This window comes from Mobula birostris, chromosome 10 (genome assembly GCF_030028105.1).
Source record: "Mobula birostris isolate sMobBir1 chromosome 10, sMobBir1.hap1, whole genome shotgun sequence".
Classification (NCBI taxonomy): Eukaryota; Metazoa; Chordata; class Chondrichthyes; order Myliobatiformes; family Myliobatidae; genus Mobula; species Mobula birostris.
Genome location: NC_092379.1, coordinates 125,646,189 through 125,667,418, shown reverse-complemented (window position 1 = coordinate 125,667,418; position 21,230 = coordinate 125,646,189). Strand labels below are relative to the sequence as shown.

The 21,230-nt window shown below is 44.3% G+C and overlaps 1 protein-coding gene across 2 annotated transcripts in view; it reads left to right on the top strand.

Moving 5' to 3' along the window:
- Positions 1-21,230, top strand: part of col4a5 (collagen, type IV, alpha 5 (Alport syndrome)) — a 310,200-nt gene that overhangs the window by 173,510 nt on the left and 115,460 nt on the right. For both annotated transcript variants that reach the window (XM_072270935.1, XM_072270934.1), the window contains 5 exons: positions 2,605-2,773; positions 8,396-8,488; positions 12,143-12,247; positions 15,891-15,988; positions 17,584-17,734. In XM_072270935.1, the coding sequence (XP_072127036.1) occupies positions 2,605-2,773; positions 8,396-8,488; positions 12,143-12,247; positions 15,891-15,988; positions 17,584-17,734 (616 nt within the window). The remainder of the gene's footprint in view (positions 1-2,604; positions 2,774-8,395; positions 8,489-12,142; positions 12,248-15,890; positions 15,989-17,583; positions 17,735-21,230) is intronic.

Here is a 21,230-nt window from a genome sequence, read left to right as displayed (position 1 = left end):
AGAGCAGATGTACGTGAAATGGAGATGCGTTTAAGAGCAGAGTCGTATCCCCTTTTGCCTATCACCTGTCCAGCTCTTGGCTCTATCCCTCCCCCTCCTGTCTTCTCCTATCATTTTGGATCTCCCTCCTCCCCCTCCAACTTTCAAATCCCTTACTCACTCTTCCTTCAGTTAGTCCTGACGAAGGGTTTCGGCCTGAAACGTCGACTGCACCTCTTCCTAGAGATGCTGCCTGGCCTGCTGCGTTCACCAGCAACTTTGATGTGTGTTGCTTGAATTTCCAGCATCTGCAGAATTCCTGTTGTTTGCGTTTAAATCCTCAGTAAATGGAGGTCATTTAGTAGTCAGTACTTACTGCTGACCTGTGTTCCGTCTAAGCTGTGTGCGCGTGCACGCACGTTTTTCAACCAGCGCACAAAGAAAATTAATGTGCGCACAAAAGGTTAGTTACCTAAAATAATGTAGTAATTAATAATTATACTTATTGAAAATAATCTTTTAGCTAAATATTTCTGTTAACTAGTTAGTCGGTTTTTCAAATACCACAATGCACGTCACTAATTTATGTCACCTCACCTTTCCTGTTCCGGTTTGTACAGCTGCATCATGCGGCAGCCGTCTTTGGCGGACAGTGTTCATATCATAAAGTTTACCAAGATCTGTTTCAAATCCTGTAGATGGCTTTGATGAGAACAATCTATACAATGTTTTCTCGATATGCAGTTAAAAGATGCGAATTTAAAGAAATTGCAGAGGCCTCTGAAAATGAAGCTGTTGCTTTCAGACCACTTAATGAAGTCAGATGGTTATCTAGACACTTGGCATTGCAGGCAATAATAAAAAATTATGAGGCACTGATCACATACTTTGAAGAAGACCCTATGGGTAAATACTGTCACAAGAAATTGATAAACATCCCATACAAAGTAGCTTTACAGGTTTTAAGTGATGTCTTTGATGAACTGGCTGCTCTGCAAGATTCTGCAAAAGAGTGGCCTGACACCAATTGATTCACTTCATTTTGCGCAAGGCAAAATTAACAAGATAAGGAAGCAGGAGACAATGTTTCGTGGAGTGACAAAGTTAAAGTTTTGCTAAGCCAACAACGTGAAGAAAACGTCACAGTAGATACAAGTTCGCTGTTGACTTTTATAAATAGCCTTTGTGTTCATTTAGAAGAAAGACTTCCTGAAGATGAGGTACAAGAACGGTCAGCTTTTGATATCTCCGCAATTGCAGATTGTGACTTCACATTTGGCGATGAACAAGTTAATGCCTTATGTCTAAAATATCATGATTTTCTAGCTGAAGATACTGTAATAGTTAGACAGTTTAATGATTTCAAATTTTCCGTGCAAGAAAAAATTAAAACCAAACTGATTTCAAACTTTACTCAAATGGTGGTATTTGTACTTCAAAATGAACAGTTTTGCAACCTTGCACGGTTGATGGACATTGGGGGAACATTTCTTGCGTCTAGTGTGACTGTGAGTGAGATTTTAGCCTAATGAATCAACTCAAAAACAAGCTGAGAAACCGTTTGGGTGAATGTCATTTGGATATGTCGATGAGAATCAAAAGCTATCAATTGGATGGAAGTTCTATTAGTCTAGATAGAGTTTACAAAGAATGGGTAAATGCCAAAGATAGGAGACAGAATAAATAACTGTGTGACTTAAATATGTATGCTAATTTGTTGTTATATTGTTGTCAAATATTTTGTAAACCTACATAAACTGTGCCATGTGTGCATTCAGTGTGCACATACTTTTGTCACAGGAAAAAAAATTTGCACAACATAAGGTTTTTACACACAGCGACTACTAAAAATTAGAGAGAACATTGCTGCTGACAGTACGTTTTGGAATAGTTAATGGTCTGTTTTGTCCCTGATAATGTAGAGCTTCTCCAGTATTGTCAAAGCTGCTGCCAGCCAGGCAGAGAATATTTCATTTTATTCCTAACTTGTGCCTTGTAGATTGTGGAAAAGAGGGGAACCACTCACTTCAGGATAATCAGCTTCCTATAGCCACAGTAACAAGGTAGTTGGTCTAGAGAAGCTTCTGGTCGGTGGCAGCCCTGCAGATGTTGATAATGGGGTATCCGGTCACACGCACTAAATGTGTGATATTGTGGTACATACGCATGTTATAAATGCATTTGAGTATCAGAGACACAGCAGAAGACCTTTTTGCCATATACGTCCTGCAGTCAGATGGTATAGCAAAGATGAATTTCTACAAGGATTTGATGTCCCTGGTATACAGTGGCTTTTGCTCATGAGTTCAACATGGAGAGTCAACCATAAGCCATTTCATTTAACCAGAAAAGTTTCCATATGCATCTTAGCATTTTTTTCAGCTCAGCTGTGAACCCTGGAAAGGAAAACATAGTTTACAGCAGGAATGATTATTGTTTGATTCTTGGCTTTCAACATGAATAAGAGAATTAATTGGGTTTTCGAATTCTGGAGAGAGTATATGAATAAGAATCTTATGTTTGTGCCTTTTTGTTTCAAGTATATGGCTTTTCAGCTTGGTTTTTTCATGAAAGCCATCCTCTTACATTCCATCCTTACTCATGGTTCATTGGATTTCATTCCAGGGTGGTTTGGCCTACAAAGGAGAGAGAGGACCACCAGGCGACCCAGGTCCACTGGGATTTCCAGGAGAAAGGGGACTGCCAGGACCACCAGGATTTGGCTCACCTGGGTATCCAGGCCCAAAAGGTTCACAAGGAGTTTCAGGACGTCCCGGAGCCCCTGGTGCTCCAGGTATGTTACCCATTTGTATCAGTGGTCCTTCTTCTCTGATTGATGAAAGTGGTGCATGATTGGACCCAAATGACAACTTAATATTCTTGGCCAAATTCAGAGATTAGTCAAATGGGATGCCACGTGGTCTATCCAGTCAGTACTAGATGTAAAATAAGCTGTTTAGATTAATCTGTAGCCTTGTAAGTGATGGCAGATCAAATATTTATCTAACTACATTTAAAATCTACTGCAGTTTCTTGTCTCCACCACCTCCTCAATCAATGTTGCATACCAGCACCACCACCACCACCAATAATATAAGTAATTACCTGAACTTCCTTCTGATACTTTACCTTAAATATACTGTATTCTCTACTATTGTCCATGACTGGTTCTTCCTCTTCATCCAGCAAGGCACCTCATAACTTTGATGAAATCACTCCTAGCTTGCTTTGTTCTCAAAAGAGTCAATTGTGAAACCTTCCTTTGTTGGCAGCATGCTCATAAATCTCCTCTGTATGCCTGCTGCCAGAAGATCAAAATACACAGGAGCAGCATTAGACCAGGGGTCCCCAACCTTTTTTGCACTGCGGCCCGGTTTCATATTGACAATATTCTTGCGGACCGGCCAACCCGCCGGGGGGGGGGGGGTTAGGGTTGCCAACGGAAAGAGTAGAGCCACATACGTTGTTTACACAGAGAGACTACAATGACCATGAAGCCTTGCGCGGGCACCAGTGCGCATGCGTGTAGGTGCCCATTGCCCATTTTTCTACAAATCGTTTTTGGCGATTCTGCTCGGGGGGGGGGAAGGTGTTAATCACGACCGGAATATAAGTGATAAATGTCTAATACACTCAATTTCGTTTCTAAAAGGGTTTATCTAACGAACTTAATATTAAGCATACAGCACATATTTTCCTCGCATGAATATAGCGATAAGTCAATTATCAGGGAAGGACAGGGGAGCTTGAAGTAAGTGTTGAACGAACTTCCAGTAGAAGTGGTAGAGGCAGGTTCGATATTATCATTAAAGAAAAATTGGATAGGTATATGGACAGGAAAGGAATGGAGGGTTATGGGCTGAGTGCAGGTCGCTGGGACGAGGTGAGAGTAGCGTTCGGCACGGACTAGAGGGACAGAGATGGCCTGTTTCCGTGCTGTAATTGTTATATGATTATATAAGTAAGTCAATAGCATCATAACATTTTAAGTAACGTTTGGATATTAAACACACAGCACATATTTTCCCCGTATGAACATATAAAATCATTGCAACACACCAATATTGCTGAATCAGTGGGAGCCATGGGTTGAATACTTGTTTTCCTGCAACAAGACGATCCCATCGAGGGGTGATGGGAGACAGCGATACTCGAATGGGTTCCTTATGTCCAGTGTATTCTGCAATTTAGTTTTCGTTGCATTCATCACAGAGATATGATGGAAATGGAAGCAATGTTTTCAGTGCTTTCGTGGCTATCTCAGGATATTCAGCCTTGACCTTGATCCAGAATGCCAGCAGAGATGTTATGTCAAACATACTTTTCAGCCCGCCATCATTTGCAAGCTCAAAGAGTTGATCTCCTTCCCACGCTGACATGGATGGCGCGCGGGTAATGATCTCGCATGCGTAATTGCTCAACAGGGGCCGTGACAGGGAATGAGGAAAGGCGCAGCTGACTCCTATCACCAAATCATACCGTTTCCTCGCGGCCCGGTAGCGCATGCTCTGCAGCCCGGTGGTTGGGGGCTGCTGCATTAGACCATTCAGCTCATTGTCGGCTTCATCATTCCAACAGGGCTGATTTATACTCCATTCTCCTGCCTTCTCTGTGTAACCTTGATGCCCTTACTAATCAAGAACCCCACCAGCCTCCATTTTAAATGTACCCGATGACTTGGTCTCCACAGTGCCTCTGGCAATGAATCCCACAATTCACCATACTCTGGTTAAGGAAATTCCTCCTCATCTCTGTTCTAAAGGGATGTCCTATTTTCATGCTCTGCCCTCTGATCAAAGACACCCTCATTGTAGGAAACATCCTCTCCACTTTTACTCTATCTAGACCTTTCAATATTTGATAGGTTTCAGTGAGATCCCCCTCATTCTTATAAACTCCAGTGAGTACAGGCCCTGAGCTGTCAAATGTTCTTCACATGTTAACTCTTTTGTTCCCAGTATCACTGTTGTAAACCTCCTCTGGACCCTCTCCAATGCAAACACATCCTTTCTTAGATAAGGGACTCAAAATTGCTCACAATATTCCAAGTCCAGTCTGACCAAAGCCTTATAAAGCCTCAGCATCACATCCTTGCTCTTCTATTCCAGTCCTCTTGTAACGAATGCTAACATTGCGTTTGCCTTCCTCACCACCAACTCAACCTGCAAGTTAACCTTTAGCGAATCCGGCATGAGGATTCCCAAGTAACATGATTTTCCCACACTGTGACTAGAAATATATGCGGTGGTCTAAATATTGCTTTATGTGATTCCTTGCTTTTTATTCAATGCCTCAGCCAATGAATTATTCTGTAGCTGCTCTTGAGCACCTTACATACCTGCCCTGCTACCTTCAGGGATCTGTGCATGTGCAGAGATCCCTCTATTCTTGTGCACACCTGCTGTTTATATATTTCTTTGCCTTGCTTACTTCTTGAGTGCCACCTAGCGCTTCTCCGTGTTCAATTACTTTGTGCCATTTGTTCACCGCCAACCTTCTCTGTGGGTGGTGGGGCGGAGATACGCTTCTACCAAAAGAAGTGTAAGGTGCTCCTTCCCTTCGCTAGCCTGCAGGTCACCCTTGGGGAAGGTGTGGCATCTGCGTAGCACCCCTGATCATGTACAGCTCATGTAAAGCCATGGAGGGGGGTTGGGTAGATGGCGGATGGTCAGATGAGTACCTGGATCCTATGACAAGTCCTGGTTATGAAACCATTGATGCCAGGCAGATAATCTCTGAAGAGTATTGATAATGGCCGGGGTTTCCAGTCTTGTAAAGGCACTGCCCAGAAGAAAGCAATGGCAAACCACTTCTGTAGAAAAAAATTGTCAGGAACAATTATGTCATAGAAGGACCTTGTCCGTCCATATCATATGACATGGGACATAATGAACAAAAGAACCGTCCCCACTCCAATATTTCAAAAAGGAATGGTGGCCTCTGAACAATGGGAAGATTATGCTTCCACACAGGACTTAATCACGCATACAAAACATTTACGATAAATCAATTGGTTATGGTTATTTCAGTCAGGCGAGGCCCTAAAGGGACGGAGATTAGATTAAGTGATGGGAAGTATTGGTATTTTCTCATCTTTTTTTTAAACTAATCATGAATGATTTCCACCCTGCTGCCTTCTATCAACTTGTTAGAATCATTCTTTGAAAGTGAACCTATTCATAGTTATGTTGTTGGATTCTAGTCTTTCATAATCAGATATTTTCTAAAGCACCGCATACTGTAAAAAAAATGTGTGATCTCTCTTCCAATGCCAGAAATACAGCCAGCCATTAATCTTCCACACAGTAAGCTATAATGAAAAGATGACCAGAAATCTGTATTCACAATAAATTTAGTAGTACTGGGCAGGTCATCAGGTTAGTTCTGCTTTTCTTGGTGAAATGACTGATAGAAAAATGCAGGCAAGAAGAGTTATATTGACAGAGTAAGGTTAAAAGGTCAGCACAATGTTATGGGCTGAAGGTCCTGTACTTTGCTGTACTGGTCAGTGTTCTGTGTTCTAAATATTCTGCATGCATCTTGGAGCAGACAGGGCCTGTGTTTAAAGTCTAGAAAAGAGCCGTCTAGAAATTCATCCCCCATTCTGCTAAGACCATAAAACATCAGAGCAGAATTAGGCCATCAAGTCTGCTCCGATATTCCATCATTCCAAGTCTGCTTCGGCTTGCTAAACTCAGATACCTTTCTAGATTTTTTTTTCAAACAGTGCCAAGATGCCTCGTTATAAGCTTGAAGCACTGGAGTAGATTTTTGTGCAAAGTTTTCTGGATTGAGACTGAGATCACAGTCTCCCACCCCAGAAGCAAGGCTACTCCCAACTGAGCTACAGGTTCACAATGTGCAATAGAGAGAAATTTGATAGTTTGGGTTGTTCATGAGGGTGAACAAGGTAGGGTAAAAGTTTTAAATGCTCTCAACCCTAATTTTTCCCTAAAATGGCCATTTTTACCAAGGGTATTGGTGGAAAGTTGGTCATTAGACTGGTACAGCTTTATAAACTCCTTTTTTAGTGATGATGAGGTGTCATACAGCATTGAAGCAGGCCCTTGGTGCATTGTGTCTATGTGGCCATCAAACCTCTCTGCTCAAATCCCATTTCTCAGCATTCAGTCTCTAGCTTTTCATGCCGTGTCTTTTCAAGTGATCATCTAAATCATGTTCTGAGCATACTGCCACCCTCTCAGGCAGTGTGTTCCAGATTTCAGCCATTCTCTGGATGGAAGCAAAATCATCCTTATTTTCTCTAAAACTCCTACCCATTTCATAAGCCTATGTCATCTACCCTTATAGCAGTTAACTGCTCCCAGTCCACTCCTGCGTGTCTTTTGATATTGTATTCAGCTTTGTTCCTTTTCAGGGTCCTTAACCATCTTCAGCTGCCAACTCATATATCCACCCATGGCAGTGTGACAACTAATACCAACCGAAGCACCTCCAGGGACAATTTACCATCCAAGTTAAACCTGGGCAATTCATTAACGCTGAGCGGGACATTTCAGAGATGCATTCCCACTGACATTAGATACAATATCTCCCCTTTTCTAGTAGAACTATTGATATACTCAAAAAGCTCTGCTGCTGGACCTTTAAAAATTTCACTCTCTCTGAGCTTTACACACTAAAGTGATCCCAATCACTATTAGACAATACAAACAAAAATGCTGGAAAGGTTAAGCAGCCTCTGTGGAAAGAGAATCCGAGGTAACATTTTAGTTCTGTTTCTCCTTCCACGGAGGTTGTCTGACCTGTTGCGTGTTTCTAGCATTTTCTGTTTTTATTTCAGGTCTTCAGCATTTGCAATTATTTTGCTTCCTAGTATTGGAGAAGATGAACTCCTCCACTATTATACCCTATTATTTTAACCTATAAATCTGATCTTAGCCAATAACCTGGAGACCTGTAGTTCATTTCCAGCGGTATTGCCCCCTTTTTATTTCTAACCTCAATCTATGCGATCTCCTATTTTAATGAACCCCTATGTCATCGGACAATTCCATAGCCCAGAATGTTCACCTACCAATCCTGCACATCTCCATGACAGTAACAAAAATCTCATTCCCATATATTAACCACTGTCCTTGATTCGTTGGCCTTGCACGTCTGTATTCACAATCTGGTATTAGATCTGAGAAAACAGGCAACACATCGAAGGGTGAGACAACCGTCAGATCGAATGATTGATGAAGAATTATGAACTCAAAATTAATGGCAAAATCAGCAAAGCAGTCAAATTTTCAAATGTTCTCTTCTACTAATTTGTTGTGTACCATTCCGAGATCAACACTCAGGGTCATTTTATGGAGGTTTTCGTGAAATTGCTTTTTTGTTGAATTAGAGTTACCAAATGTTCAACTGTCCCTGTCACCCATCATTAATTCTCTCCTATTCTGTCCAGGTGCTAAAGGTGAACCGGGCCAAACCATCTCTGACCCTGGTCCGCCTGGTCCTCCAGGGCCTGCAGGAGATACTGGGGCAATAGGTCCTCCAGGTGAGATGTTGAAGTCATTAGCTGCTGTACCTGTGCAGATGTCTGTAAGCGTGTGTTTGTACAAGATGGGATTATGCTGTGCTGAAGAACCATGAAGCAGTTAAAGCAAGAGAACAATAAGTTGCTTATTTTTCTTACTTCCATTAAAAGCTATACAATATACATTCAGCTAATTGATCTAAAACCTTTCACAACGGACCAGCTGATCACCAGTTGGGAGAACTTCATTTTAATGTTTGCCTGGACCATGTTCCCTTATTCTGTAATGCAATCAGTCTATTTTTGGAAGGATTTGAATAGCAGAATCTCATTTGGTCTTCTTTTTCCTTCTGGAGAGGAGGGGGTAGCTGCCAAATCTGACCAGAGGTAAACGCAGGTTCTTTGAACTTTGGGTGGGAAAATGCTTCTGCAGCACTTCCTCTGAAGTTGGTTTGAGTGCGAGTGAGAATAGACAATAAACAATAGGTGCAAGAGAAGGCCACTCGGCCCTTCGAGCCAGCAGCAGCATTCACTGTAATCATGACTGATCATCCGCAATCATCCGCAACCCGTTCCTGCCTTCTCCCCATATCCCTTGATTCTGCTATCATTAAGAGCTCTATCTAACTCTTTATTGAAAGCATCCAGAGAACTGGCCTCCACTGCCTTCTGAGGCAGAGCATTCCACAGATCCACAACTCTCTGGGTGAAAAAGTTTTTCCTCAACTCCATTCTAAATAGCCTACCCCTTATTCTCAAATTGTGGCCTCTGGTTCTGGACTCCCCCAGTATCGGGAACATGTTTCCTGCCTCTAGCGTGTCCAATCCCTTAATAATCTTACGTGTTTCAATCAGATCCCCTCTCATTCTTCTAAATTCCAGACTTAAGTATTGTGGAATAAGACTTAGGCAGAGGTCGATTCCCCTTGTGGCAATAGTTGATCATTCTGGAACATCTTGCCTCTAAGGGCCTTTCTAAGAATGAAAGCAAGTGCACTTCAAAATATGGAGCAAATGTTGTGTTTAAAATGAAAGAGGGTACTTACTTACTATCACACAACTATCCCCTTGATCCCCTGCATGCATATTAAGCCAAAATCCTTCAGCAGTCTCTAGCAGTCCCTTCTAAATATTTGAGCCAAAGTGCATAACAAGTAACTGGATGTTCCTTCTAGTTTCTGCAGAATTTGATGATGACCATGACCATTTAGCATTATCAGAAGTCCTAATACCCATTGTAGGTTGCCATATTAAGAGTCACCGCATTTCAAAGGAGTGATCAAGTGGAAAGGATGAATCCAGAGCCTGACTTATACAAGATCAAAAGGCATTTGATAGGGAGGCAATACCTGCCCGGTGTGCTCGGTGGTCCTTGGCAAATAGTATCCACTTAATAATTAAATTAAAGCCGGTACTTATGAATGCTTGCGGCATTGTTGTGATCATAGAACTCAGAAAGACATGAGTGCAATGTTACATTTGTTATCATGACTCACCACAGTGGTGTAGTGGTTCGCACAATGCTTTACAGTCTCAGTGACCGGAGTTCAATTCCCGCCAGTACCTGTAAGGAGTTTGTACGTTCTCCCCATGATGGGTGCTCCAGTTTCTTCAAAGGCGAACCAATTGGTAGCTTAATTGGTCATTGTAAATTGTTCTGTGATTAGGCTAGGGTTGAATCGGGAGTTTCTGGGCATTGCAGCTCGATGGCCCAGAAGAATAAAACTTGAGGTCTGTGCTTCACATAATCTTAGACGTCACTATCAAAGTTGAAAATTCAAAATAAATTTATTATCAAAGTACATATATGTCACATATTCACCCTAAGTTCTTTTTCTTGTGGGCATTTGCAGTAGAACAAAGAAATACAGTAAAACCAATGAAAAACCACACACAAAAGCTGACAAACAACCAACGTGCAAACGTAGACAAACTGTGCAAATACAAAAACTGAATGAATGAATGAGCAAACAAACAAATATAAAGATAAATAGAGTAATAAATAAGCAAATTAATGAATAGATAGACAAGTAAATACATAAATAAAACTCAGCTGTAGAGTCTTTGAAAGTGAGTCCATGGGTTGTGGAATCAGATCAGCGTTGAGCTGAGTGAAGTTATCCACACTGGTTCACCGGCCGTTTTCCAGCACCGTTCTGTATATACGTCTCCTTGATGGTAGGTAGGCTGGTGCCAGTGATGCATTGGGCAGTTTTGATTACCCGTTATCAAACCTTCCTCTTTGCCGCAGTGCAGTTTCCATGCCATGCAGTGATGCAGCTTGTTAGGATGCTCCCTACTGCGCATCTGTAGAATGGCGTCAGTACAGATGTGTCTAGTCCAACTCTTTCAGCCTCCTCAGTCAGAAAGTAGAAAAGTCAGAAAGTAGCAGGGGGGCAAAGCACAGCTTTGTAATGTACCATTGCTGATGGTGATTGTGGAGATGTTATTGCAAATCCAAACTGACTGGGGTATACAAGAAATCGAGAATCTAGTTGCAAAAGGAGGTATTGAGGCCGAGCTCTTGGTGATTATGGGTTACCTTTTGGCCTCTTGCTCAAAGGAAAGAAAACCCAGCCAAACCGGTCTCTCCTCGTAACTGATTTTGATTCTGGGCAACATTCTGGTGAACCTCCTCTGCTTATTAGGAGATGAAATCAGTAGGCAACATATGTGTCTTTTTTCCTTTAGATGTTATTGGAAAGAATTGGACCATGTTGGTTAGTTGTGAACCATTTGGTCATGAAATTAACTTTAGACGTGAACAACACATACAGAATGCTGGAGGAACTTGGCAAGTCAAAGGTTCAAAGGTTTAAAGATCCAATTTAATTTCAGAGAAATGTATACAATATACATCCTGAAATGCTTTTTCTTCGCAAAAATCTACAGAGAAGTGCCCCAAAAATGAACGACAGTTAAACGTTAGAACCCCAAAGTCCCCCCTCCCGCGCGTAAGTGGTAGCAAGCAACAATCCCCCCTCCCGCCTGCAAAAAAATAGTGCACCCACTACCGAACACAAGTGTGAGCTAGACGATAGCAAAGACACAGACTTGCAGTTACCCCAAAAACTACCGCATTTCATCTGGCATTCGACAAACCACAGGTTCTTCTCTCTCCCTAATAAGGGAGAGGGAGGTGCCAGGCAGCATCTGTGAAGAGCAATAAACAGCGGATGCTTTGGACCAGGACCGATAAAGGATCTTGGCCCAAAGCGTCGACTGCTTATTCCTCTCCGTAAATACTGCCTGATCTGCTGAGTTCCTCCCACATTTTGTGTGTGTTGCTCAAGATTTCCAGCATCTGCTGAATCTCATGTTAATTTTAGCTGTGATGTTTCTTTTGTTTATAGAAACTCACTTCCCAAGCTTAGATATAAAAAACTGCTTCTTCGAGTAAGAAACCTTGAGAAGATAAAAATACTGCCTGTGTTTAATTGATTTTAGAGTACAGCCAATAGAATTAGATGACTGATTGTTGGACTTTAAGGCAAGAATTTGGTCATTGTGGATAAATGCAGTGTCACTATTAGACTTTCTGAGTGGTACATCTATGTACTGTGCATGGGTTTATAGCTGTGCCTGTCAGATGCACTCTGAAAGGAATGAGAAAGCAGATATAGACCCAGTATCTACCTGATAGCAATAACATAAATCTTTTGTTCTGTCGTATAGGTGACCCAGGTCTGCCCGGTCAACCTGGTTTACCAGGCCTCCAGGGACCAAAAGGTGACATGGGAGTGCCAGGTATTGGATTTCCTGGTCCACCTGGTCCAAAAGGTAGGTTTGTTTTCATGAATGTTGTGTCTTTAAATTGTAGTGATTCAAAAATACTTTTATACATCACCTCCAACATATCAGAATCCTTAACTTACATATCTGAGTGCAGTGCTACTGAAGGGTCTCATTTCCCTCCAAAGATGCTGCCTGATCTGCTGAGATCCTCCAGCATTTTATGTGTGTTGCTGCAGATAATTATGCATGTTTTTTGCCTGAACTCATTGGATCATCAGATAAATGAACAGTTAATTCTCACGTGGAGAATTTCTCGACAATTCTCATTAATGCTGCTCATTAATCTTCTAGGCTGGTCCTCCTTTCCTTCTCCCCACCTTTTCCCTTTTTACTCTGGCTTCTTCCCCTTTCCTTTCCAGTCCTGATGAAGGGTCTCCACCCAAAATGTCGACTGTTTATGCATTTCCATAGACGGTGTCTGCCCTGAGCTCCTTCAGCATTTTGGGTTTGTTACTCAAGATTTCCAGCATCTGCAGAATCTCTTGTCTTTATGACTTGCTGCTCCACGGCAAAGACTTTTCGTGGGATGCTTATCCTGAAGAAATTTAAATCTTCTCTTCGGGAGTTCAGCGATACCATCTCTCACTCTTCCCCTTCTGTGATCTCTACTGCCCTCTGACTCTTCTACCATGTACTCACTCAGACTCGCTACCATAGCCACAAATCCTTCCTGAGAACTTGTCTTCATCACCATCTTGTTCCACGTGGCTTCCAGCTCCGAATTCAGGCCTCTTAGCTTGGATCCAGCAAGGATCCAGGTACCTATGTCCAGTGACTGCTTCTCCCACTACTTCCCCCTCCGAATTATACGCACCACCTTCTCTGCTATGACCTGTGCGGCAGGTCTCAGTCTCTGGCACAGCTCTGTGCCTCTCTCTCCTCCACCTGCCATGCACCTCTCCGACATTTCATCCTCCACTGGATCTCTGCCTCCAACTGCCAGTTCTTCATCTTCCTCACATCCAGGAAGAATCAGAAGATCGCCTGTCCCCAGACTGCAGATCCCACCAATTCTAACGTTAGTTCCAATGGCCCTGGGTGCCTCTAGACCATGGTTCCTACCATCTCCCGCTCTGACCTCAAATCAATCAGACACCCCCTGACTGCAGGTCCCACTGACTCCAACCCCATTTCTGCCTCCAGACTGTGGATACAATTGTTGCCAACTCTGGCTCCAACAACCCCAGGCGGCTCCAGACCACAGATACCACCATCACCTACCCTGGTTCCAACAATCCCAGATACCTTCAAACCATGAATTTTGCAGCTTCTAGCTCTGGCTCCAGCCTGGACCTTCATCACCACTCCAGGCCAAGACTTTCCTCACTGCCACTGGGCCCCTGGGCTCCTCTTACCCCCCCCCCCCATTCCACTCTCCAACCCCAGGTCTCTCAGGATCTCTTGCCACTCTTGGGTCCTCATCTTCCTCCCAGCCTACCTGCCCTGTACACCCCAACCTTCCCCACTCCTCTGCCCTCTTCCCTCAACCCCCGATCCCAGCACAAACCCCTGCCGTATCTTTGCTATTTCTTCTAACCTTCACCTTTCACAGGCAGGACGTTCTGTCCTCAGCGGGGGCCTTAACTTTGTCCTCTTTTATCTGCAGCTCAATCCATTTTGCATCCTCTACAACGCCGAGGTCTTCTTCCATCGCTTCTGTCTCCAAGTGCACTTCTTTGAGAAGGTTCCCTGCACTGATGACCCCTTTTCCTGTCACCAGCCCTCTTCCCCTTCTTGGGGAGCCTGCTCTGGACCTTTGAATCAATATTTGTCGACGAACCATCAACTGGCTCAACTTCAGCACTTCCCACTCCTCCACGAACGTTACCCCCCTCTAAACACACTGTCCTCCACTCTCTCGACATCAATCCCAATCTTACCATCAAACCTGTAAACAAAGGGAGTGCTGTTGGAGTGTGATAGACTGACCTCTACCTTGCTGAAGCCAAGTAGCAACTCTCTGGACACCTCCTCCTCGACTGCTTATTTGTTTCCATAAATACTGCCTGACCTGCTGAGGAGCTCCAGGGCAACAGGCTGGGAATGCTGGATGAACTCAGCAGACCAGGCAGCATCTAAGGAGATGAGTAAACAGTCGACAACAGAGTAAACAGTCTGCCTCGCCTGCTGAGTTCCTCTAGCATTTTGTGTGTGTGTTGCTGTTCATTTCTCTCACTGGATCATGAACAGTTAATTGTCTGAATAGGCAGTAGGGAAAATGTTAACTCTCCAAATTGGGCTTGGAATACTTAAATCATGATTGAGCTCAGGAAGAGGCAAAGTGTAATTCTGTGTCAGAAACATGCCAACTGTAGTGGTCATTACAAACAGAAGTGGAAGTATGGCATACAGATACTAAATTTGCGATGCAGGGAGGAAATTGTGATGCAGTGGAGTAAATGAACATCATGCTTGCATTTTCAATATCAAACCCATTGAAGCTCATTTTCCTCAGAGATTTTGTGCAGAATCCTTTCTCTTTTAAACTTGGACACATGGACTGGCCTACAGCCTGAAACATCAACTATTTCTCTTTTGACCGATGCCTGACCTGTGGAGATTTTATTTCAGCATTTTTTCTGATTTTTGACTCCCTATAGTCTGTCTAGTTTTGTTAGAATTTTGCAGGCTTAAAATTCCCTCTCATTTTTCTAAACTCCAGTGAAATACAAGCCTGAAGGACCTAATCTCTCCCTCATACATCGGCCAGCCAGCCATCCCAGGAATCGGTCTAATAACTGTCATTCCATATCTTCCATGTTAAGAGCATTCCTCCACAGGTAAAGGGAGCAATCCGTACACACAATTCTGGACTGGATCTCACTAAGCACATCTGCAGTAAGACATCCCTGCTCTTACTTAAAACCCATTTATATTGAAAGCTAACATATGATTTTCCTTCCTAAATACTCATCTTCAGTGAACATTTGCTTATAGTGACTGTTGTAGAAAGGATCGGTTTTTGTTGTGCATTCCCTTTTCTCAATCTAACACCATTAGGATAACAATCTGCCTTTCTGTATCTTGAGTCAAAATGGATAATCTCACATTTGGCAACGTTAAACTCTATCTACCATGCCTTTGCCCACTCACCCAGCTTGTCCAAGTGTCCTTGCATCCTCCTCTCCACTTGTTTCGCTGAGCATTGTGGGCATGCTATGTTGGAGCTGGAATGTATGGCAAAACTTGCACTCTACCCCCAGCACACTCTTGGCGTGGGGGTGGGGGATGGCTGTGAACACAAACGATGCATTTCACTGTGTGGTTCAATGTACACCTGACAAATAAACCTGAATCTTCAATGTTGCTGAGGAGCCTATTCCCTAAACCATTTAGCCTTTGTACCTCTCTCTCCTTCTGTAAGATGGCCCTTAAAATCTACTACTTTGACCAGCCCTTTGGTCATCTGTGCTGCCAAATCCTGGTGTGGTTCAGTCTAAACTCTTGTCTGTGATGACATTACAAAACGTTTTGGGATGTTTTTGCATGTTATACATGGAAGGTATTGAAAATGTCGGCTGCCATGGTGTGAAGCTTGTGCATGGAGTTTGGGTCAAACATACTCTAAGATGTCAGCAACAATGTTGAGTTAATTGCCCCTTTGTGTTGTTCAATTAACTTCTCACAGGATTGCCAGGAACTCCAGGGCTACCAGGTTCTCGGGGAAATCCAGGAAGACCAGGCCGTGATGGGCAACCAGGTCGACCGGGCCTCCCTGGGTCAAAGGTGGATATTTACTGCTTCAGATAACAATGTGGTAGTGCTGGTGTTAAGCAGAAATTCCTGTGAAACCCAAATTGTTATTAAGGTATCAAAACTACAGAATGGCTTCTTTTCCCAAATGCAATGGCAGAGGTGTTGATGACTACTCCAGGATAATTCCTTCACTCTTTTACAGAGAAATAATGCATTATTAGAATTGTTATTCTAATACTATTAGAATTGGATTGGAATTGATTTATTATTGTCACACGTACCAAGATACAATGGAAAGGCTGCCTTGCACATTTTCATATAGATTAGGTCATTACACGGTGTATTGAAGTACACCAAGATAAAACAAAACAATGCAGAATAAAGTGTAACAACTACAGGGAAAGTGCAGAGTAGGCAAATAATAAGGTGCAAGATCACAATGAGGAGATTGTGAAGTCAGGAGTCTCATTTATCATATTAAGGAAATATTTAATAATACCTTCACAGAGCACACATGCATTACTTCGCACCCACCTTATCTCTCATGAATTGACGTTGGGGACTAATAGCGTGGGAACTGGCTTCAGTGCTTTAACCAGAAATACACAAGAGAACCTGGGTGATGTTTTTTTCCAGGTATCGTGGACGTCCTGTGTTGTACACTGCACGAGCAATTCAATCATTCTTTCTCACATTGCAGTAGACAGCAACAATGTACAAAGCTCAGCCCCTGATCTTGCCCCTGAGCCTCCCAGTAAGATTTACCATTCACAGCCCTGAATATTTTCTGTATGGCCATTAGACATAGGAGCACAATTAGTTCTTTCAGTCCATCCAGTCTGCTCCACCATAGCTGATTTACTATCCCACTCAACCCCATTCTCCTGCCTTCTACATGTAACCCTTAACAACCTGACTAATCATGAACCTGTCAACCTCCACTTTAAATATACCCAGTGACGGCCTCCACAGCCATCTGTGGCAAAGAATTCCACAGATTCACCACCCTTTAGCTAAACAAATTCCTCTTCATCTCTCCACTATAGGAAACATCTTCACCACATCCACCCTATCTTGGCCTTTGAGTATTCAATGTTTCAATAAGATCCCCCTTCATTCTTCTAAACTCCAGTGAGTACAGGCCCAGAGCTATCAAACGCTCCTTTCATTCCTGGAATCATTCTCGTGAACCTTCTCTGGACACTTTCTAATGCCAGCACACATTTTCTTAGATATGGAGCCCAAACTGCTCACAATACTTCAGTCTAACCAATGCCTTCTAAAGCCTTGATTTGTCTTCTAATCCTTTCAAAATGAATGCTAACATGGCATTTGCCTTCCTTACCACCAACTCAACCTGCAAGGTAACCTTCAGGAAATCCTGCAAGAGGACTCCCAAGTCCCTTTACACCTCTGATATTTTTTTAATTCTCCCCCCATTTAGAAAATAGTCTGCACCTTTGTTCCTTCTATCGAAGTACGTGATCCTAAACATCCCTACACTATATTCTATCTGCAAATTCCCTGCTTCCTCAACAGCTAATTGCTAATGTACTGATATTATAATCAAACAAATGAAGTAACTCTTTAAGATCTGCCTCATGACTCCTCCCAATTTTTCACAGGGTGATCCAGGCTTTGGACTTCCTGGATCAGCAGGTCCCCCTGGTCCAAGAGGCAGTGATGGGAGACCAGGACCGAAAGGTGATGCAGGATTCCCTGGGTTACCAGGCCCACCGGGCTCACCAGGATTAGACGGCACTCTTGGGTCAAAAGGTACGTTTTAAATGTGGGAAGAGTCTCAGCTGGTGTTTATTTAGAGATGCAGCGCAGTTAGAGCCAACAAGCCCAAGCCGCTCAGTTACACCCATGTGGACAATTAAAGTACTATCCTGTAAGACTTTGGAATGTGGACGGAAACTGGAGCACCCGGAGGAACCCCGTGGTCATGAGGAGGACATGCAAACTCCTTACGGACAACAGCAGGAATTGAACCTGGGTCACTGATACCGTAATGGTGTTACACTGACCAAGCACAGCTGTACTGCCCTTGGTACTGTGGACATCAGTAAAGGCAGCAGCAGGAATGTACAAAGGTATGCAGTGGGTTAGTGTACAAAGCACTGTAGTGGATCTCTGATGATTTAGAATAATGTAGCCCCCTGGAAGCTTCAGACTGGCTCAGCTTGCTTCCGTCTAGGGAGAGCAGCCTTCGGCCCCGCCAAACTGGGTAATCAATGTACATCACCCCGCCAAATAACAGATAACACACCATATGCAATTAAATGATTACACTTTATAGATCTTACTGGAACTATGTAATTAATAGAGATAAAATATAAAAGGCGCCAAACTTATCAAAGTTCAACCACTTCATGCACACAGTTGGAGCTCAATTAACGGAGTCCTCTCTCCACAATTCGATCCCTTCCGGCCCCCTCGACCCGCCACCTGGAACCAACCACGGTGGTCGACCAGAGCGCGTCCAGCACGTCCAGTCCTCTTCGGTTCTCCTCCCCAAAACTCTGCGCCTTGGACCCGCTCGGGGTCCGTCCCGTCGCCCAGCTTACAGCATCGCGTCTCGTCTCTCTCTCCCCATCCGCCTTCTTCCCCAAAGCCCGCGAGAAACAATAGCTTACAGACACACAAGAAAGAATAACATTTATCCCAATTGGTTAACAAATGAATACAATGCTCTTATCAATAGTATAACCCAAACATCAGAGAGAGAGAGAGAGAGAGAACTCCTTACACTCTCCCCCCACCAAATAAAGTCATGTCCTCATGACTTCTAAATAACTCGCCAACCCTTCCCGCAGACACAAAAACCCAATCCAGGTGCAGACAGTCACATTGCTCCCCAAACAGTAGACCTTACGCCTTGTTCCACGGGTGCTACATAGACCAACCTATCTGGGAGTTTCCTAATCCTCCGAGACCTCAGTACCCCCTCACCTAAACCCTTCAGGCTCGGACACTACTGGGGATACCTCGGGTTTGCTTGCCAAATCCTCTGTCAATCTCTCACTCATGCCCCACTGCAACTCGGAGCCCCCTGTCCTCTGTCCGGGGCCCCACTTCTTTTCCTTCAGGGTCCTGCTGCAACGCAGACTGCCCACGGCTAGCCCTCCCCACTACACCTGACTCTGTGGGGGAATGGCCAAAAGTCTCTTCCTCAATCAAGGGGAAGTTAACAAAAGGCAGCATGTACCACACATCCCGCACGTCATCCTTCGAAGCCGTATTCTTCCTCATTCCCTCGATCAGTAGCTGCTATTTGATTTTCTTCAAACTAAAGCACTTAGCCGGGGCTGCCTCTGCAGCCTCTTCAGCCTCCTGCAGTCAAGACGTCAGCTTCTTCTCTGCCTCCTCCAACTCTCGCCCCGGACTCAGCAGTTCTGACCCACGCTTCGTGTCCATCTCCATCTGGGATGCAATTACACCACCAGCTTCTTCCAATCTGTTCTGGATCGATTTCTTGAGCTTCTGCTGATCCTTTCGAAGGTTGGACATTGTTTCGTCTCTGTGGATTAATTCATCAGTAAATGACCGCAGTTTCAGCTCGGAATCTCGTTTCTCCGTCTCCACTTTGACGAGTGTGAACTCCAAGTCTTCAATGGTTGTCCCAGGCTCCGGCACTCACCTCATATCATCGTCCCCCAAGGCGATTCTAAACCCTAGGCGATCATCCACATACACCAAAACTCCAAGCACCTCCACATCCCTTATGGTCTTCCCCATGCCCTGCGGGAAGGTTGCAGGGGCTCCGGGTATGCCCTGTGGCATCTTTTTGGATCGGAAGAATCCTAGGGAACCTATAATGGCCGTCTTCTCCTTGTCGGCCTCACTCATCGGGATCCAGCACATTAAACCACGTCGCACCATACAAGCAGAGTCCTATAATCCACACACATGCTGCCTACGTCTTCCACGGCTACAGGGTCCAGTCGCCGCGACCTCTCTCTCACCAAGTTGTCTTCAGCGGTCAACTCCCCTCCCTCGTGGTATTTTGGAGTGTCTACTAAGAGGGTCTCACCCTCAGATACTTCGCTCAGGGCGTACCACAATCGGCTCTCGTTTAAATTCGGTACCAGCCCAGGGCGGCTACACACATCCTCACAAGCAGCTCGAAACACTGGGTGCACAGACAATGCCCCCATGAACTCCAGTTTCACTGACCAATAATCATCTTCTGGATAATCACTGGCACTGGTACCCCAAATCTCCAGTGCCCTTAATGTTGTCAAGGGTAAATGCTTCTGAAACCGGTTGTAAAGTGAACTCTACAACAACATGACCTGCGCCCTGGGGTCAAGGATGGCTTTAGCATAGCTTCCATCTATCCGTAACGTCACACGGGAGCGTGGTCCCTCTAAGCCTTCAGGAATAGGGTCTTTTCCTTTCGGAAGTTCCTTGGAACATTGCTGGGAACGTGCTTCCCCAGAGACACCAAGCCGTCCCCCACTGGGCCTCCACTAAGTTTCACGACACCTCTCTGATCAGCTGAACAACTGAATGAGGGGCTGATCCCCTGAAATGATCCCCCCGGCACTGCAAGCAATTTAGCCGCCCTCCTAGCCAGAGAAGATATACTGAAAGCTTTTCCCCTATCTCCTGACACAGGTATGGAAAGCCTCCCAGGTGCTGCATTTTACTTCCAGTCGAACCAGACGCATTTTCCCCCGCTTTCAGTTGTCACTACGGGGTAATTGAACCTGACAGTTCTAACAGCGTTACCAGCCCGCCTACTCAAACTTTCAACCTATCCCTGCCGTCCTCCCTCAACCGAGCACTGCCACTCATCTAACAACTGAGAGATCCTCTCCACCCATGTCTCGTACACCTCCGCCCCTTTATCCCAAGAACCAGACGAAGCCCGCCATAGCTGGAACATTTATTTGCAGACACTACCTCCGAGTCAGACCACTCTTTCCTCTCTCTCCTCACCTCACCTGGGGCACCAATAGACACTGGCAGTCCCACCACCGACTCGTCAGCGCTAGTCTGAACTCCAACAAAGACCTCCAGGGTACCAACAGCCATCCCACCCAACACACATGCAGTAATAACCAGCAATCCCACAGAGACACACATTACTAACCGCAATCCACAGAGACACAGCAGCACTGATTTAAACAGGGCAATCACACAGCACACCACTGAATCAAATCTCAGACGAAGCCCCCAAATGTAGCTCCCTGGTAAGCCTCAGGCTCGCTCAGCTCAATTCCACCTAGGGGGAGCAGCCTTTGGCCCCGCCGAACTGGGTAAT